The 21,059-nt window shown below is 41.8% G+C and overlaps 1 protein-coding gene across 1 annotated transcript in view; it reads left to right on the top strand.

Moving 5' to 3' along the window:
* Astn2 (astrotactin 2) overlaps window positions 1–21,059 on the top strand; it is an 887,273-nt gene that overhangs the window by 403,257 nt on the left and 462,957 nt on the right. The window contains exons 8-10 of the mRNA XM_042678724.1: window positions 13,787–13,871; window positions 14,580–14,654; window positions 15,565–15,702. Of these exons, the coding sequence (XP_042534658.1) occupies window positions 13,787–13,871; window positions 14,580–14,654; window positions 15,565–15,702 (298 nt within the window). The remainder of the gene's footprint in view (window positions 1–13,786; window positions 13,872–14,579; window positions 14,655–15,564; window positions 15,703–21,059) is intronic.

The following is a 21,059-nucleotide window of genomic DNA, read 5'->3' as shown; positions in this document are numbered from 1 at the left end:
AAACTATTACTTTGTGAGCATTGACTTTCAAACTTCTCCTCCTGAGAAGCCTTTAAAGCCCTCCTGCCGAGGAAAGATAGGAGGGGATAGAACAAGAAGTTTCAGGGCTTGGAGGAAATCTGTAAATCACCTAGCCCAGCCTCTTCTACAGACACCTGAGTTTAGGACAGAGAAAATGTTCTCAGCAATTCAGTCTGTGAATTACAACAGAGGTCACCTGACTTTAGTGACTGCAGTGTTGAGGATAGATTTCTTAACTCATCGTCATCATCATCATCATCATCATCATCATCATCATCATCATCATTGTTTTATTGGTATTATTTTCTTCTGGTTCTGAGGCTTTAATTCAGGGCCTGGGTACTTTCACTGAGCTATTTTTTTTTTTTTGCTCAAGGCTAGCACTCTGTCATTGACCCACAGCTCCACTTCCAGCTTAATTGGAGATGAACTGGAAAGTCTCATGGACTTTTCTGCCCAGGCTGTCTTCGAACTGTGATCTGCATTTAGCCTCTTGAGTAGCTAGGATTATAGGCATGAGCCATCAGCACTTGTCATGGATTTCCTTGCTATTTACTTATTGCCAGTCCTGGGGCTTAAACTTGGGGCCTGGGCACTGTCCCTGAGCTTCTTTTGCTCAAGATTAGCACTTTACCACTGTAGCCACAACACCACTTCTTGTTTCTTCCCTTTGTGTGGTAATGAGGACTCAAATCCAGGGCTTCATGCAGGCTAGGCAAATACTCTACTACTAAGCCACATTCCCAGCCCTCCTTGACTTTTAAGACAAACCTCAGCAAGTAAAACATTGTGTCTTTAGGTTGTAAGTCACCTGCTAAAACTTGAACTTTTACCTTTTGTGTGCCTTTTCCAAGATGGAAGATAATGTTGGTTTCTGATACTGCTTTTCATTACCATAAAGGAGTTAAGCACAGAACATCTGCAACAGGACAGTGTCCCCTAAGTTTCATAAATATTTTTGCTTCTCAAATATCAACTGAGCCCAAGATTAACTCAGCCACCAGGGAAGGGCATTTGGGATTTGGAGAGACAGTTAGGGCAAGACGCAAAGAGTCTACACACTTAGTCAGACAACCTGGAATGAAAAAATCTTGGCTTTGCCTCTGACTATTGGTAACATTTCATTTGATTTCTCCAAGCCTCGATTTCCTGTTCTTTCTTTTTTCCTATAAAAAGAAAAAGTATTCACCTTTGCTATATTATTACAACTATTATAATCAGTAGAAAGTATTTGCTACATTATATGGCAAACGTATGTATTCAGCAAATGGAAATTATTCAATCAAGGGACAAAGGGACTCCTTGGTGCTGGCAATGCTGAACCCACAAAAGACTTAATCATGATGGAAGGGGAGGTTTTGGAGCAATCAGCTAAACCTCAGCACTTAGCAATAGCACCAAGCCTGTTCTGGTGATTTGATGCCATCTGTAGGGGCTGTCCCAAAAGCCCTATGCTACCCTCTCTCCTTTTTTGACTAAAGGTGGGACTCACTTCACAGTGATTTGGAGAAGGAAGTATGTGGAGGTGGCGGGGGGCGGGGGGTGTGCTCCTGGCCTTTTAATTAAAGTGTCACTGGATAGTATTGGGTTTCTGTCAGACAGCCAGGGTTGTGTGTGGTTATGGATTTAGGTGATCAGACCAGGCATCCAGGAACATCCGTGATGTTCCCCACAGGTCAGAGAGGTCAGGTGGCCTTGCCCTGTGAGGTGAGCACAGCCAGCTACAACCTCACTCTCAGTGCCTGGAAATGCCTGGACAGAGGAGCAAAGCATGACTCCAGTGGAACCTCCTGTAGGCCAATTAGATGCGCATCGTTTGCTTTTAGTGATTCATGACTATTCTCCATCATATACCAGGAAATGTACCATAAAAATGTTTTGTAAGAGAATGCTCATCTAGGTAATGGGAACCAATACTATTCTGTAATTAAATCAATGCCAGAAATTGGGGGCTACCTGAGGCTGGGCTGGAGGCTATGGTGAGCTGACCAGGTAGAAGAGAGGCGGTGAGGTGGATTGAAGGCAAGAGGGGAGAGGAAGGAAAGAAAAGGAAGGGAAGAAAAATAATGATGAAAGAGGGATGGATTAACAAGCGACTTTACCTCGAAGTGACTATGACTTTGCCGGAGGCAGCACTTGGCATAGGTAGATTTACAAGTCACATCTTATTTAGTCTTTACATTAACCCTTGACATAGATTGTAATTTGCTTCTATTTGGAGATGAGGAAATCAGAGTGGGGCTGGGCAGGTAACTTGGGCCTCTCTGTCTCTGAATTCGCTACAGAGTTCTATCAAAGGACTCATCAAGAAAGATGAAGATAGAAGGGAGTACAGAGACACAGATAGACAAATTAAAGAAGCAAAGGCCATGGAGGGAAAAATGGGGCAGTGAAGAATCCATAAAGATTGAAAGAATAAGGACTCGGAGACAGAAGGGAGAAAGAGAACTATAGAGCAGGCAAGAGTCAAAGAAGAGAGGGGAGGACATAGTGCTGAATTTGAATCAAGTCAGGAATGAGATTAGCAGAGTGAAAATGAGCTGCATTTGACCGAGTGTACACATTATATCAAATGGCGTAATATTCCAGATGGAAAGAATAGAGATGACAATCCTCTGGTTTCTTGGGGAAGACAGCTATGACCTTGACCATCTGTCTGCAACTGAGATGAAGGTCATTTGGAAGAAGAGGGCCCTTTAAAACATTAACTATTACCCATAGGCTCTCCATTTCCATTAAATACTGGGTAGATAAAGGCAGAGGTCCTATCCTTCTCTGACTCCTGGCCATCCCTCAATTGTCATGTTTTAGGACATGAATGACATGGGCAGAGTTATAGCCTTTTGTACTCAGGGTCTGTACTGGAAAAATCACAAGTCTTTTAGCTTTAATTATATAGGCAATTAGATTTTAAATTCCCAAATATAGCTGAGAATCAGGGAAAATAAAACATCAATGCATCTTTCTTTCTTTTTTTTGTTTTAGAGTGAACAACCCTTTTGCAAAATGAATAATTACTCTTGGCTTAATTTATATTATACATTTCACTTGGCTGTAGCAGGTTTTGTTGAAGCGGGAAATAACTGCATTATTAATCATCATGTGTTTTGATGGGCATAAGTGTGTGTGTGTGTGTGTGTGTGTGTGTGTGTGTGTATTCTCACAGAATTTTCATGAAAAGGAGAGAACAAAGCTTATGCTATGTTCTGCATTCTTTAGGTTAGAAAGATGAGTCTCAGACAACTGAAATGGCTTGAGTATAGGCCCCTGGCAACATTTGGTAAAGCAGAACTCCCAGGATCCTGTGCTTTGAACAATCATATCACTCCATCTCATACCTTTAAACTGCAGTAGAGATATGTTAGATAGCCACATAAGATCATCAGGGTTGGTCTTTTTGATGACATACAAGGTTATGCTAAATCCTTTTGCCTTACATGGTACAATGGTAGGAAGTTCTGGCTCCACAGTCAAATCAGGGTTTGATTCCTGACCCTGTTCCTTCCCTGCTGTGGGAACTGGGATTATGTCATCAAATACCTAGAGAACTCAGTTTCTTCATCTATAACAGAGAATGGCATATGTACCTGCTCAGTGCTGTGTGTCAACGGACTAAATGTAAAAAGACAGATTGAACACATCAATGCTAACAAGCTCCACAAGCGTTTGACTCTCTCTTTTGTCCAAGTTGAAATCAGAGAGAGAGTCCAGAATAAGAACCATAATCAAGAAGGAGCACAAAAGTGCGCACCCTGGTGTGCAATAATCAGAATTGGAGCAGACAATCTTTATGGAGTCCATACTAGCTAATAAGCATCCTTCATAGTGCTTGCAGATAAGGGCAGGGGTGATTAACTTAATGAAGAAGCTGCCATGAACTTCACTTGGATTGGACATTTGGGAATGACAGTCTTAGTAAAAGAGATGAGGAGGTTTCCAGAGGGCTCCTCTCCATGCCTGGGGAACCAGAGCAGAATTCCTAAGTGTCCATTGAGTCTTCTAGCTCTGCCTCAATGGGCCCACCTGATTCAATAGGATAAAGGTGTCCAGCATTGCCTGTTTGCACTGAGACCTCCTCCTTTCCCCTTCTTCCTTCTGTGTGACAATGCTTATCTTCTAGAGGAGAAGGCAGGACAGCACAAGGCAGCAGCAGAAGCCCCAATGTCAGGCTGGCTGGATTTCAGTACTGCCTCCAGGATTCTTAGCTTCCTGACGTCAGGTGAATCAGCTACTGAGCTTGAGACTCCCAGTCTATTAAATATGACTTGAGACTAGCCATAGAACCTACCATATGAGTTAATGCAAATGAAGAAGTTCCAGCACCACCCAGCAGTTTCTTCCCAGGTTCCCTCTTACCATGTTTCCCCTTTGTCTTTCTTGGTGTGCTCCCTGACCCTGGGGTAGAGAGTGACCGTGAGCAGAGCTCCAAGCAACTTGGTTTCATAGTTCTTTCTATACACTCCATTTTCATCTCACATCACATCCTGTTGTGGTAACATTTTCTTCCTGGTCATCTTACTTGTAAGCTTGGAGGCTGGAAATCTCATGGATTCCTCCCTGAACTTCCCATCTCTCTCTCTCCTTGGTACAGAACTAGGCAGCAAATGGCAGCTGTATAGATGAACAGGGATGAGATGGGAGAGAGGCGACACTTTCACACCCTGGAGTCCAGGCGCAAAGCTCAGCCAAGACATGCAAGCTCCCCAGACCAGCGAGGAAACACAGTCTAGAGATGGGGACTGCCCCACCTAGACCACAGCACCCCTGAGTACAGCAGGAGCTATGAGAGCACTTCTGCTTACTCAGGGCCTCCAATGTCTCTGGCTGTGTAGCAATCACCTGCCATAGGTTGTCTGAGTTCCCTAGGACAAATAAACCGAGTGGTGAGGGCCCATTTTCTGATGAGCAAACCGAGGTCCTAAAATGCAATGGCTTCAAATTCCTGGAGGCAGCACAGTGGTGGTAAGAGGTCAAGAACTCAGCTTCATCAGAATTTGCTTGCCTAGCTGATGCCCTTTCCCTTCACCAGGCTGTGAGTCCTTTGGCTTCTCATCTCTTCTAATTTACCTGAGGGTCTTGGAAACAGATCCTTCCTGGTGGTTGAAGATTCTTTTGCTCCGCATCCTTTCCAGGTGGTTGATGAAATTCTTCACTCCCCTCTATTCTCTATCAGCCATGACTTTGAGGGAGACTGCATTTTTCTCCTACACATTAATGGGTAGATAATCAATGCATGTGGTATGCTCGGATGTGAAGGAAGCTAGAGACAAAAGCAATGATGCTGGTGGGAGGGTTGGGGGGGGGGGTAGTTCATTCTGAACGAGACCCTGGAGTAAGAACCCTTGTGTAACCTAGCTAGTGGTCTCTCCCCAGCCCAGACCACCCTATGTGAGCTGAATCAAAGCCAATTATTCCCCATGTACCCTTGATTAAGGACTCTAATCTCCATCAGCCCAGATCACCAGCCTGTGCCACTGGAACTTTTTAGCCCCTGGTTATTTTGTTCTCGGTGCTCTCAGAGGCATGCTGATGAATGATAATGAAGAGCTAGCAGCTACAACACAGGCATACAACCTTGTCTTGAGTGTTTTGGGAAGAACAAAGTCGAATTACTGTACTAGCTGCACAAAGAAGAGGGGGCATAACACATATAACACACACGGGGTTGCTCAGCTTTCATTAAGACCCCTAAGTGTATGATTAGAGAAACGGAGCCCCAAGCCAGTGAGGAAGCTCTTTTAGCAGAGAGTGGACCTGAGCATATTACAGGAGAATCAGGACTGGACCTTGAATGAAGTTTGCAAGGGTATTGTGTGGGGGGTGGGGGGGGTTGGTTTTTCTGATTATTGCCTACTTATTTTACAGATGAGAAAACTGAGACAGAAGAAAGTAAAGTGACTTGCAAAACAATCTGTCACAGAATGTAATTTTTGATGACATTGACTATATTCAAAGCTCCAATAATAATGTAACTAGTCTATTAAATAAATATTTCCTCAATTGAGTTTCCTTTACCTTCATCTCTGTAATGGCCTGCCTTTCTCAAAGAGTGAGATCACGGCAGACCTTCTGAGAAAAGCATCATGGAATCGCCACGTGGATCTCACTTAGCCCTCTTCTGATCAGGAAAGTTAGAAAACAAAGGGTACAGTGGGAAGAAGGGGATTGCTAAGAATGGTTGGGCCTAGGCACTACTCGGAGATATTTTTTCTATGATTAAGAGGTAAGAATGTAATAAAGAGAGTCTAACCACACAAGTATCTATCCATTTTTATCATGTCTTCTACCATCCCACTGGCTCAAACAATTCATATGCCACACCCAAATATAGAAGACAGAGAAGAAAGATCTCAAAGTTGGCTCTGGCAAAACTGTAAATGCTTGATGCTGTCACAAAGAGATGAAGACTGGAAGCCAATGGTTACATCTACCATGGGTTTTTAAGTTTTGCTTCATCATCCCCTTACTTTCCAGTTCCTATGCCCATTTCCAGATCTCTTAATGCTTTGTTTCTTAGAGAGCTGTGAAGAGCCCTGGGGGTAGATACAGAAATTTGGATCTGGAACAAAGCTAAAAGAGAGGGCATTTAGCCAAGTGTTGGTGGTTCATGCCTGTAATCCTAGCTATTCAAGAGGCTGAGACCTGAGGATTGAGGTTCAAAGGCAGTCCAGGCAGAAAAGTCCCTGTGAGACTCTTTATGTCCAATTAACCACTCAAAAGCCAGCAGTGGCACTGTGGCTCAACTGGTACAGCGCTAGCTTTGAGTACAAAGAGGCTCAGAGATAGCACCCAGGCCCCAAGTTCAAGCCCCTCCACTACCCCACCCCCAAATAAAATGAGAGGACATCAGAGATAACACATAGGGGAAGGTTTATACTTCAATGATAGCCATGTGCAATGTCTACTCTTCAAGCCTCAGCTTCATATTGGTTGAGGAGGAGCCAGTAACATCTTTCTCCAACTGTTGCCATGGATATCAGAGATTATATGCCTACGGTCAGCATGTAGTAGATGTTCAGTTAGCATGAGTTACAATGCCATCCTTTGGTTTAGACCTGCTGATAGAAAAATCAATGCAACAACCTGACAATTACCTACGTGTTACGAATTCAAGATAATCCTACCGAATAAAACGTGCTTGAAGAGAGGAAATGATGAAGCACAAGACTTAACCTTCAATTTTAGCAGAGGTCTAAGAACAGCAGGATGATCATTTAAATGCACATGGATCAGAGGTTCCTACTTCTCTAACTCTCAGTGTCTAATGCATGATAATTGTCAGTTTCAAGGCAGATCTCCTTGTGATCGTTGTTTATCGATGTGATATTTTTGGTAGTGTAAAATAATATCAGCTTTGGAGACCAGGTTCTTTGGCCTTGGGTAAGTGAGCGGTTGAGTCTGAGCTTCAGTTTCCTTATATTACCATTCGGGCATGAACACCCTAGCACTTTTCATACTTGTGGCATACAGTGATACAAATCGGGTATCCTCCACCACACCTAGCTAGAAGCTGGTTCTCAGTAATTGTATGCTCAGTCCTGTCTCCCCACCATGCCCCTGTGCTAGCCCCTGGTAACAGAGATGTGAAGAGGCTCAAGGTGACCCATTCAGCATCAGAACAGGGAAAGATGCCATGCTAATTGCTCAGAGGGCCCAGGGAGATGTCTTTCGGAGCCACGGGAACAGAAAGAGTAAATAGGAAAGTGAACAGCAGGTAGCATCCCTGGCCTGTGATGATAAGTGACGACTGAGTTGGAAGCAAGTGAAAATGGAATCTTAAGGGGTAGGAAAGGGAGGGAGGAATCAGACAGCCAGGCGGATTGGGGAAGAATTCTTTGCGCATGTCCAGAACTCTGGTGGACAGGCTGTGAACACGTCTGAGCTGTGAGGACAGAGAAGGCAGCAGGCTCTTGTCTGTGAATCGACTGCATCTAGACTTCCTTCATCAGGAAGTGGTATAAACAAAGACGGCGGATATTAGTGGGTCTAGGAAGATGGACAATAGTTTTAGGGATTATCATGTTAGTGTTCACAATCTACAGATAAAGAAGCTGCAATCCCTATAGCTTTCTAAAGCCATCTTTCATCCTAAGCATACTGTCCTTCTGCTAAACTAAGATGCTAAACTGCCATCTCCCACTCATCAGCAAGAAGAAATTACAAAGTCTATTCCATATCCAACAACAACCCCACTCATGCCAGTCTGTGCTGAGGACTTTGTGAATACCTGTCTCAAACCTGCCAGCAGGTAGATACACAGTATCAGCCTATTCACAGACAAGGAAAGAGGCCCAGAGTGAGGTAAGCAACCAGATCAAGATCCTACAGGCTTTAACTGGTGGACGAAGGATGTGACTGCAAGCAAGATGATTCAGAAACTGAAGAGTTCCAGCAGCCCACCAACTTTACTATTAGCAGGAGTATGTTGCCCACTTTAGGAGTGGCTTACCGACTACCATTCCAGTCACACTTATGTGGTTCATGATCAAAAAGTTCAATTGTTTTTATCCAAAGGTTTATGGAGTGAAGATGCAGTCACATAAAATGAGAACTCCATAAATAGAGACAGAAAGAGCAAAGCTTTGAAGATCAACACAGCTTCTCTATAGCTGATGAAACCAGGGTTCTAGTAACTAGAAATTCACTGAATTGAATTCCCTTATGGGAACCATTTTAATGAAGAGATTATTAAGCCATTTTTAGGGTTTCATTATTAGCCTCCTGTAATTGTGTGTTTTTAATGTATTGAAGATATTCCAAATTCATTTTAATTTTCTTAAGAAAAGAAATAATACCTGCTTGGAAGTGTAATATCCTCATTATGAGATACTTGGAAATGTCACAGCAGTACAAAGGACTAAACTCTGCTTTTTTAAAAGGCCTTATGGTTCAGGTAAGGAATGCTGAGTGGGAGAACAAACAGTGATTGTGGCATTATGGGCCCTGAGTTCAAATCCTGGCTCGCCCACAGTCTTGTCCCTTAATTTGTCCAAATCCATTCACTCTTTGAGCTTTAGTTTCTCCTTGTGCAAAATCAAGCCAAGAAAAGCTGAGCTAAAGTGTCTTTAAGGACCTTTCCTACTCTGATGTGAAATAGAATTCCAGTTTAGACGTTCCACCAACTCTTATGTTGCTTGCAAAACAGTTTTGTAGGTAGATGCTCCTTCTTGCCTTCAACAGAGCCAGCCAAATCCTAAAAGAATTCATCCTTAATTTGTAACAACTATGTGTGTATGTTCACTAATTTGTCCACATCCACCCATCCATCCAACAAATGAGTAGCCCACTGTTTATCAGGTGCTGTACAGTCAGATATTATATTGCCAGATACTATTTACTGAGACACAGAATGATCAAGAAAAGATTCTTATAGCCAGGCCCTGGTAGCTTATGCCTGTAATCCTAGCTACTCAGGAGGCTGAGATCTGAGGATTGTGGTTCAAAGCCAGCCCAAACAGGAAAGTCCGTGAGACTCATCTCCAGTAAACCACTCAGAAAACCAGAAGTGGTGCAGTGGCTCAAGTAGTAGAGCACTAGCCTTGAGCTCAGACAAGAGTTCAAGCCCCATGACTGACAAAAAAAAAAAGATTCTTACAACCAAGGGTTTCCCAGTTTAGTGTGGGAAACAGGATATATATCCCTATTCTATTAACCTAGATATTACTATTGTGAAGTATGTCCTTGTACTTATATAGCATTTATTTAGCAAATATCTACTAGACACCGGCCAGTGATGGGATGCGATTGTAGACAAGATATGAGAAATGCCTTCTGTTTAAGGAACTTCTGTCATATAGGATGCATAGACACCTATGCAAATGCATAGGGGCTCATAATCAGCTTGAGTAACGTGTGTCCACGAGGAGCAGTTTTTTTGATAGCTTGGTGGTCATAGGGGTGCAGATGCAGAGTTGAAGAAAGGCTTCAGCCCAAGAAAGGGTTAAGCATCCTCAGCTCTGGCTGTTAGAGGCTTTTGCACCTTACAAAAAGGAAATGCTTGGTTGTAAATAGCAAAGAGTTTGCTGAGTCAGCAGAATAACAAACAGGCGTCAATAAAGCCAATAGCGATGGCATTGATGGAGATCTTGCTAGAGAAATCCAGCCCACTGTTATAAGAATGATCACAGTTGAGGCTAAAGTAAACAGTGCCCAGAGAGCTGAGGTCAGTGACTTGGGAAGGTAATACAAATCGCTAAATCCTGGTGCTCATGATGAATGAACATCTATTCCAAGCTCGTGTTTTGTAGCTGCAGAAACTAATGCCCCATGAGGAGGAAAGTACTTGTGTCTCTGGGGTTAATATGAGTATAGACCAGAATCCAGAGACCATCTTAGAATCAAGAGGAAGAAACTAATGTATTCATCATTAACACATGTCTACTTGATCTGTGAGCTTTATTCTTCACTATTTATTCTTCCATCGACTCTGTGAAGTAGAGACATTCTTATCAGTCTGTTCTGTAGATGAGGAAACTGAGACCAAAGAAGTGAAGCAGCATGCCCAATGCTACAAAACTATGGAGACAGAATGTGAAGCTAGAACTCCATTCTGTCTGCCTGCCTGCCTGCCTGCCTCCAGAACTGTGGGTGTTACCTTCTGCCTGTTTCCTGTTCTCCATGTGGCCTTATGGTGGTCGCTGTGGTAGACGCTTCTCTTCTCATTTGCAAAATACATATTTGTTGTATTTAACGATTGTTGTAATTAACGATCCATTCTGACTCAAGGAAAGCTTGTTTAGTAAGCACACAGGAGGAAAGAGAAAATGTAGCAGCATTCTTTGGCGGAGATTTCTCACAGTCACGGGGATTTCCAAATAGTGGGAGTGGGGATGAACTGTACCCTTTTCCTGTGGAGTCACTGACAGGAGAGCTCAGAGTCTAGGTGCTGTGTTCTTTGTGTAAGAAAGGACTATCTTCCTTGCCCACCGCAGCCTGACTTCCTATCCCTTTTGCCAAGAGTAACCATTTTACCTCTTGCCATTTATGAATCATGAGGTCTGTGGCTTTTGGCAGATCATAAATCAGTCCTGAGAGTCTCTAGGACAAATCCTGGGACTTTTAATCTTTAATATTAGATGTGTTTTAAAGTGGTGAATATTTCATGAAGAAGCTGTTGGCATTTTAACATGTCATTAGTGTCTCTTACACCTCCCCCCTTAGTAAATTTCTCCTGTCCGAACTTAAGGCTTTCCACTCATTCCCCTCATTTCTCTCACCTTTGGAAACAGTCAGTATATTAGGTCATACATACAGCACACCCCCTGAGCAGATGATGATCATGGCCATGATGTCGGAGGCCAGGGTTATAGAAAGCAATCCTGCCTTCCAAGCAGCTCCTGATGATTTACGAAGTACCCAGGGAAGAGGAAAGATAGCTCTCTCACTCTTTCTCTTCCATCCCTTTTGTCTTTCAATCATCCTGTGAGTATATCAAATACCATCTCTGACTAGTTTCACTGCATACTCAGTCTTACCACCATATTAGTCTGACTAATATTTCTGAAGCTCAGGCTCTTTGTCAAATACTTGCTAGGTATTGTTGGTACAAAGGTAAGCAAAAGCGAAAGACCTAGAAAAAGATGGAGTATATTCAAAGTTGGCAGTGTTTCATAGGTGATGGAATTATAACCTGTATAGTTCATCAGTGAAAGAGAAGAAGGTGATTCAATGAATTGCAAATATTTTGAAATTGGGAATTATAGGCAATGATTGTGAATTCATGTTCCCTTGCATCTCACTCCCTGTTTGGTTTGGGATGGACTAGAACGAGAAAATCCTGACTCATGAAATAAGTAGTTATAAATAATGTGAGCCTGTTAACATCTTGACTCACAAGCTCTAGGAAACCAAAATGACAGGAGGCATTTTATTCTTTTGTCCTGCATTAAAAATAAGTTTACAGGGAACCCTGAATTAATGAGATGATGCTTTTCCATGTCCTGACTTCTGCCACTTGGTGTATGAGTATCTACCCTGCATCTTACTTACTGGTTTGGGTTTGGGTTATTTGTCTGTACTGGGAATTGAATTTACAGCTTCAAGCTTGTCAGGTAGGTGCCCTGTCCTTTGATGCATGCTCTTTAGTCCTTTTGCCTTTTCATTGTTTTGCAGACCGAGTCTTCTGCCAACTTTTCCAGGGCAGGCCCTGACCTTTGTTCTTGCTTAGTTTTGATATGTGATCTCATTAACTTGGTCTTGCCTAGCCTCTAGCCACAGTCCTTCTATCTCTCTTCAAGTAGATAGGATTATAGGCTTATACCATCATGCCCAGCTTTCTCTCGGTGTCTCTTAATTTTTAAAGAGATTTTTTTAAATGGAACTCTTTAAGGAAATTTAAAGATTAAAATCGAAATGTCCCTAAGTCTTTCACATTAAATTAAACATATCCATGTTGGGGTGGAAGGTGTGTGTGTGTGTGTGTGTGTGTGTGTGTGTGTGTGTGTGTGTGTGTGTGCGCGCGCGCGCGCGCCTATGTATGCATGTAATATGCAGAATATGGGAAAGAAGAGAATCAGAATGTAATAGCTTGAAAACTTAACAGAGCCAGGCAATTATTCATTCCATTCACATTGTAGAGTACTAACGCTGCTCTAGGCGGTAGAGGAAGCTCAGGCAGCTCCTAGCAGCATTTCCCAAGATGTGTTCCACAGACAGAACACTAATCCTGTGAATTGTTCCACCAGCAAGTCTCTCAAAGTAAGTGTGAGGAAAGTTGTGTGCACTTTCCTCACAGGGAATCCCAGCCTGCAGGCTCTAAGGAATGGCACTGTACTGTACTCTCCAATTGTTTGCTATTTTTTGTAAAGCCTCTGTGAACATTCTACAGATATGTCTTGATTTAAAAAAAATACTATCTACTTGAGTGTAAAAATAGAAACTCCCCCACCTTAAGAAGTACACAGAGAGTCAATGTGATTAACAGCTTGAAGGCAGCCACTGGAGAGCCTTCTAGGATTTTGAACATTGAAGATGTTCTAGAATAGAAGACTGTAGTGGGCCAGTAGAAATGAACTTGGCCACTGAGAGTGTATACTTGAGCAGTTTGGGATGCTAGCTGTTTGAAATACTAGGAAACACTGATACAACCATGTAAAAACGTATCGGGAAACTAAAAAACAAAGAAAGATGGATGAATGGGTGGTTAGGAGAACAGTGTTTGAGGAGCATGAGAAAGGGGAGGGAGAAAGAGAGAAGAGGAGAGATAAGGACAAAAGAAGAAAAGAAAATTACAAGTTTTAAATAAGACACCAAAGCCAAGTTAAAACCAAGAGACGATAGGCTAAAACAAAGTTCCCAAAGGAAGATATCAAAAGTTCCTTGGAGGAAGTGGAATTTGAGTTCATGGATGAGCAAGACATGATTATTCAAGTGAAGAAATTGTATGTTCTGATTGCATTTGTACAGTAAACTTTAAGGTAATGATTTGAAAATAGGCCCACCAGGTTACTTCTTTCCCTTAGCAAGCTGTGAACTCCTTCAAGGAATGGGTTGCACCTTTATTATCTATGTCTCCTGTACCTGAGCTGAGAACCAAAAGGTATATAGCCAGGACTCTGAAAGAACAAGGCGTGAGTGAACCAATAAATGCCTAGAGAGATAAACTCTGTATTAACCCACAGCAGTGGATGGACCCAATCACCCTGTCTCATGAGCTTTCTCTAAAACTAAGCAACTGGTCCTCTTTCCCAGGAAAGCAAAGGGAACAGGGCACAGCCTATTTGGGGAAGTGGTGGTGTTTCACAAGATCCCTTTCTCTTACTCACAGGAGAATGCAGCTGTCATGAAGGCTTCGCCCCAGACCCTGTTCACAGACACCTGTGTGTGCGCAATGACTGGGGCCAGAGTGAAGGGTAAGTAGGGCAGCACAGCGGGGCGGGCACAGTGGATGCCTCATCCCCACCTCCTACATGGCATTACCAGATGCCCAAAACCACCCCAAAGCTGGGAAAAAACACAATGCCTTCCCACTGAAGCACTTTTTCATGTGAAAGGTACATGATAGATGAATCTTCTAGAAACAAGGGCTGACATTTAAGTCCCCCACCCAAACTGCAAGTAAACAATGAATATTCCCCCTCACTGGACTGAGAAGGAATCAGGTTTTCCTATCTATCTATCTATCTATTTATCTACCTAAACATGGACAGGGCCAAGTGAACTTAATAAACACGCTGAGTCCTTCTGTTTGGAGTCCTGGGTTTAAATTCAGGGCCTTGGGGCTTTGCCTGAACTCAAGGCTAATGCTTTACCTCTTGAGCCACAGCACTCTTCTGGCTTTTTCTGAGTAGTTTATTGGAGATAAGTGTCACCAACTTGCCTGCCCAGGATGGTTTTGAACCACAATTCTCAGATCTCAGCCTCCTGATTAACTAGGATTAAAGGCATGAGCCACCAGCAGCTGGCTAAGATACACACTTACAATCTAAAATGGCATATCAGGTAATTACTTCTGTGGAATTGATTGTTAAGTTACTCTTGAGCAGCGGCCATATACGGCTCCTACTCGATACTGACTAATGTCATCTCTTCCCTTTTCTTTTCCTCCCATTGTCTCACAGACCTTGGCCTTATACTACCCTGGAAAGGGGCTATGATTTGGTGACAGGAGAGCAGGCCCCTGAAAAGATCCTCAGGTGAGTTAACAGTCTTATTGGGGTACAGTGCTGGGTATTGGGGAGACAACTGATAGGAAAGTGTCTCATGCGTCTTTAAAACATTGATCCTGTGATTACAGGCTGCATTGAATACAAGAGTGCTCTCATTGGTACTAATGAGCCATCATGGCCCAGGTTACCATGGTAATCCAATTCCCATTTGCTTGGGATATAGACTTACAGGCTCAGGGACAGTGGTTTAAAATATTCTGTAGCCATAAAGCCTCTTCCTACCACCTCCACGAAATCTTGGGTAAATCTTCAATATTTAAGCAGATAAAGATGGATGGTAAATTAAGTGGTAGACTGGGGAATTGAGGATTGGTCTGAAGTGACTTAGAGTCGATGATCTTCACCTCTGTCTCAGACTGTTCCTGCTGACTTGGCAGTCACTTATAGAACACCTGCTGGGTATCTGAACTATATGGAAGGCAGATCTGAAATAGTCCCTTATCTTTTACTAAACTAAAGAATAAATACCATAGTTCAAAGCCAGCCTGAGCAGGAAAGTCTGTTAACCAATAGAGAACCAAAAGTGGCACTGTGGCTCAAAGTGGTAGAGCACTAGCCTTGAGAGAAAGTACTCCGAGACAGTGCCCAGACCCTGAGTTCAAGCCCCATGACTGACAAAAATAAATAAATAAAAATGAATAAATAACTACTAGGCATACAAAACTAGGCATGTGTTCAATGATAAAGAGATTTAAGAAATAACTATCCAAGTCTGGGTAAATCTGTGTACCATGGGATTTTATGTCTTTGGGGATGTAGGAGACTCAGGTGGGTGGAGACGTTAAGTGTCCTAGAAGGGATGAGAAGAGGGGCCCCCTTTTTTCTGTTTGCTCTCTGCTTCCCAGGGAGTTCCCCAATGGAAACTCTTACATTGCAGGTCTACTTTCAGCTTGGGCCAAGGCCTCTGGCTTCCTGTGAGCAAAAGCTTTGTGGTTCCACCGGTGGAGCTGTCCATCAACCCCCTGGCTAGCTGCAAGACGGACGTGCTCGTCACAGAAGACCCCGCTGATGTCAGGTAGGGAAGTCATCTTCAAGTCCCTGGAGCTCTGGACGTCCCTCTGTTTTTTCGGGATCTCAGAGTCCTACGAGAGAGTAAATCTCTGTGCTGTGGGCAGAGAAAGCTGCCTGGTGGATGTAGGGAACATTGTCAAAGCCGCCATGCTCCTAAACTTCTAGACTACCTATGGTACTCAGTCCCTTGGTTCCTTACATGTCAGTCTCATTGATCCATTTTGAGGGTTATCAAATATAAGATACTAGTGTATTATCTCACTCATTGTAGTCATGCTTTAAAAAAAAAATCATTACTGAACAGAATGCTGGAGCATCGTGAAGGCAGAGTTTCAAGGACATAATATCTTCCATTGTGACTGTGACACTGAAACTATGCTTTGAGCTAATCCATGACATCTGAGTGCCCAGGCGAAAACTATTTGTTTTTTTTTCTTTACACAGAAGTGGAGACTGCGTCTCTCCTTACATGTCCTGGTACCTTGCAAACTAACTTTGTTATAGAGTCACTCTGCTGCTTTCTAATTAATTACTTACATATCATTGTGTCCCATTATGTGGTACACTTCTCAAGGTCATGGAAAATATCTTCTTTAGCTGTTTAATCTCCAGCTCCTAGTATATATTGGACATCTACTAAATGTTTATTGATCTAATTAAATCAGAGGGCTTAGATTTGATCTTACTACCATTATGGAGCCTTCTTAGTAGAGGGTGTTTTTCCCCTCCCAGTTTGATTAATGGAAGCTTTCTAGAAACTTTGATGTTACCCAAATGGTTTCTAGTTTGACTTCTAACACTGGCCTGCACACATCTTATTGGTTTCTGAACTAAAATTAAAGCATGCTTCCCCTGACTTAGCCGTCAATGCTATTCTAGTACCTCACAGCTGTGTTTGAGTCATTCTGAGTCAACTTGCAATTATTATTCTCATTTGTGTCTTGCTAGAAAGCCCCAACAACCATCTCTCCTGCTTTGCGATTATTTATTCTCACCTTGTCACCTTTCTCTTGGAGCCTAACATGCTTTGTCAGGCTATTAATATTTCCCAAAAGCTTTGCTTAAAGAAGAATACATTAACAAAGGAAAAACATTTAGTAAATGAAACTAATTATAAAGAACTAAGGAACAAGTTGATTCATGGGAGATTATGATTATTTTCTCTCTTTTAAATAGAATTGAAGTAGATGATACTTGAGTAACACCTGTGTGAAAATTTATATATATACATGTATGTATATATAAAACTTACCTTAAATATCTGGTTGATGGACCATGGTCCAAAAACCATAATGACCTTGTCTGAAATTAGCAGCAAGGTAGCCTCTGCTAGTTCTGTGCTGGTGACATTGCATTTGTGATTTCAGCGAAGATAGAGCTGTTAGAACAGTTAATGATCACTCATTCTGGTTTGCAAAGGGCTGGGTAAGAATGCTGTCTCTCAGCCTGTGTGAGCAATATGATCTCAGCCGAGTTCAGCTTCTAAGTTTTCACTTCTTCCTAAAATGAGGATAAAGTGCTTTCTTCACAGAGTGTAATGGTAATACCTCATTTACATGGATCATATCCTATGTGCCTGATTCTTTACAATATTTTCCCATCCATATATCTATAGCTAATAAGACCAATGTTATAATCCTTGCATCAGCCCCATGAGGTGATGCTAAAATTTTTATTGTGCAGATTAAACGTGAATACATAAATAAATAAACTGGAAGCCTAAAGTGATGTTCTACTAGCAAATGATAAGCTAGGCATCACGTCCTGATCTGAAAGCAAGGATAAAAGATTGCTGTCATCTCCATTGGAAAGAGCGTGTAGTGAGGTGATGGAGTTTCCCAAGCTGCACTAATAAACCTTGTTTGACATGACATTACCCAGGCAAGCGTATCATGAGCGTTTAGAGAATTAATAAGTCCCAGTCAGGTGATACGTTAAAATTTAATAAATAATAGATCATAATTATAGATAGCCAATAACAACTGCCATGGAATCATAAGAGAGAGGATTAGAGGAATGTCTGTGTGGAAAAGCAGAGCTGAAAGGAAACAGCGCTGAGCATTATAGAAGGATTGGAGAGAAAACCTCGGAGGTGAAGTGCAAGGTGATTCTTTGATATCCAAGTCTGTGATAAATCCTGGGGAGAGCATGGGAACTCACTCTAGCAGAGTCAATCTAGCTTGGTGTTGAAATGTATAATCTGTGACCCATCATGGTGCCTAAATGTAAAACAACTAGTAAAGTTGCACATAGAGCCATGGGATCTTTAATCCCACATCATGGGGATATAAATTAGTGAGACCTCTATGCAAAGCTGTTGGGCAGTATCTAATGAATGTAGTCAGACCATAAGGAATGTCTAAAAGAAACAGAAATCATAAATAAATGGAAATAATACTTACAAAGATATTTATAGTAGCTCTCATTTTTGCTACCCAAGAGTTGGAGAGAACCTCGCAGTCGTTCATCGACAAAAAGAAAAGCAGACAAATGAAGAGGAAAGTCATCCTAGCATGGAATATTATGAATAAGGAAAATGAAGGAAACTCAACCATCAGATTGGGCCCTGTGGATGAGCCCCAAAAGTATAATGTCGAATTATGGAATCCAGGCACAAAAGAATAAATAGGTTCATACACATTTGTCAGAAGCTTTGTTTTACTACTTAGTTAAAAAGCTTTGATGTTAGAAGAAAGGATGGTTTTCCTTCTGGTTGGTGGAAGAGGGATTGTATGATGGTGGTGATCGTATTTCATTTGTGGTTCCCAAGAGCTTTCTGAAAAAATATATCAAGTTGCACATTTTTCTTTAGTGTGTTATGCATGGGTTGAACCCAAAGTTCAGTGTTGAAAGTTACAGACTTGGAGCTGAATCACTTGAGTTCACATCCTCACCCTACTACTTGCTTACTAGGTAGGCTTTTCTGTAGTAGTATTTCCCCTTGGCAATAATAAAGATAGAAGAATTTTTATATCCTATGAGGGAGAGGTGAAAATTACATGACCTAATATATGTTGAGCAATGAATATGACAAGCATTTGCTCTCTAGAGATAATACTTTGTATGCTTGCGGTGTTAGCAAAGTGAATTTTTCCATTCATTCTTTTTTCTTCATTGAAAGGCTGCATCCAACAAATGATGCAGTTTAAAATTAACAGTGTCTTAGTATTAAGAGCTTGCACCATTGTCCAGGTCACAAGATTCAGAGAAGAAGTAAATGAGTAAATATATTCTACCACAGTATGCCAGGTTTGGGGCTTTATGTATACAAGAGCATTTATGGGATAAACGAAGAATCATATGTGGTGTAGACAAGAGTCATATGTGGCATAGACCTTTTAGGAGTTGGAAAAGAAAGAACAAATTTTTAGGCAACTATTCCTAGGAGAGAAAGCATTGGTGTGTAAGCGTGAATTGAGGATACAATTTGGCTGTGCGGAATTGAAGGTAGGAGGGAAATCTTTCCCATCTGAAGGACTGAAGGAAAACAAGAAGAGCACTCTCCTCCTCCTGGACAGCTCCCATTCTCCAGCCTGTTCCTACAGGAAGCTGCTGGAAAAGAGATTTCAAGTATTGGAGGCACTAATGAAGCTACAAGCTACAAAGGTGGAAGAGCTAAATTTCATCTGAATTCTTTTCAAATCTGAAAAGAAAATAAAGCATATCTGCACCCCTCTTGTGTGCCAGGGACTTTGCTAGGTGCCTCAGGAATAGAGAGGTGGATAAAGGCCACCTCTGCTTAGCAAAGGAGCGTGGAACAAGAGACTAGCTCGCGAGATGGAATAAAAGTTACTTGTGGAGCGAAAACCATGGCAAACAACACTTATTGCTACACGCCAGGCCTTCCTCACAATTATACCTGGAGCTGGTTCTTCTTATAAGGGGAATGTGAGAAGAGCTATTATATTTAGAATAATAATCATCCACAAAGCCTAGCTTTTGGAGCTCCTTGGTGATTTTTCTATGATCTCAAATCAATGAAAATGAAATAGTGAGATGCTGTTAATTCCTTAACAATGTTGGACGAATAATGGGGTACCCGAATGCAAGCCAGCATCGCTCACTTGGCGATAGTTTTTACACTGAATTAGTTCTAAATAGAATTAAGAATGGCTCCTTGTTCTTTTGCCCTTGCAAGTCCAAGCACTGAGAACTTATTGAACATTTACTATTTTGCAGGCTAAGTTTTGGCATGATTAAAAAATAATAATAAGACAAGGAGCTCGGTGTATTAGCAGAGACAAAAATCAGACACACGGAAAAAGGTGTGCTTTGTGATCATTGAAAAACATAGAGGGAAATTTCAAGGCAGAGAAGGCAGCAAAGTAGAGATGGTCAAACTCATCTAGAGTTTAAAAGGAAGTTCTTACAGAGAAGAAAAGCTTTGAGCCAAAGTTCAAACTACATAGGAAATTACTAGGTTATTGGAACTTAACTGTGGTTCCAGACCCAGCAACACTGGAATTATTACAAACCTGTTAAAAATGCAGATTCTCAGACTGCATCAATGGTAGACTGATAATAATCCCTGAAAGTATCAAATCATAATTCCTGGCTCTTGGGAATGTTACTTTATTTGGGAAAAAGTTCTTTGCATGTTATTGCAAATCTTAAAAGAGATTGATTGTTCTGGGTTATCTGGATGTAATATGTACCCCTCTAATGAGAACAAAGATTTGATAAACATAGAAAAAAAATAATGCAAGAAAGTAAGATATGCTTTCACCACAAACCAAGGAAATCCAGAAGCCAGCAGAAGCAGAAATAAGAAAATGGCAGATTATACCCTAGAATATGACCTTCATTTGAGCTAATTCATACTGACTTGGGGATCTCTGGTTCCTTAGGGCCATTTTAATTAGTGTGTTTTGTTACGGTAACAACAGGAAACTAATACAACTAACTGAAACAGATGCTATGGAGTCTAGCCCAGAAATCTGTTGGAGCAAGTAGTTGGGTGATTCTGATGCCCAAAAAAGTTTGAGTGTATGTATACTAGATAACAATACAAGGAAAATCACCTAACTTAAACTGAAAACAAATGCTATTAAGGCTTAGATGTTCCAATATGACAGTGGTTTTAGCACAGTGCAATTGACATGTTCTAAATATTGCTCACATTTTTTTTCTTTGCAACCCTCGTATCCGGACTGACTTCCCCTTCAGGCATCTTTGCATTCCCCACAACTCAGCAGACTTTGGTGATGATGTATTTTTTATGATGGTGATTGTGTATGTGTACATGTGTATTCGTGGTAGGCAACCTAGAAGTACCTTTCCCTTTCCAGTGGGAACCCTGGTAGAGATGTATTTTTCTCTGCCCTTATTAGGAAGATCCCATCAGGTTTCCCCCAGACTTTG

Source organism: Dipodomys spectabilis, unplaced genomic scaffold (genome assembly GCF_019054845.1).
Source record: "Dipodomys spectabilis isolate Male_0828 unplaced genomic scaffold, ASM1905484v1 ptg000046l, whole genome shotgun sequence".
Classification (NCBI taxonomy): domain Eukaryota; kingdom Metazoa; phylum Chordata; class Mammalia; order Rodentia; family Heteromyidae; genus Dipodomys; species Dipodomys spectabilis.
Note: the sequence above shows the minus strand (reverse complement) of the source record. Positions and strands in the feature narration are given on the sequence as shown.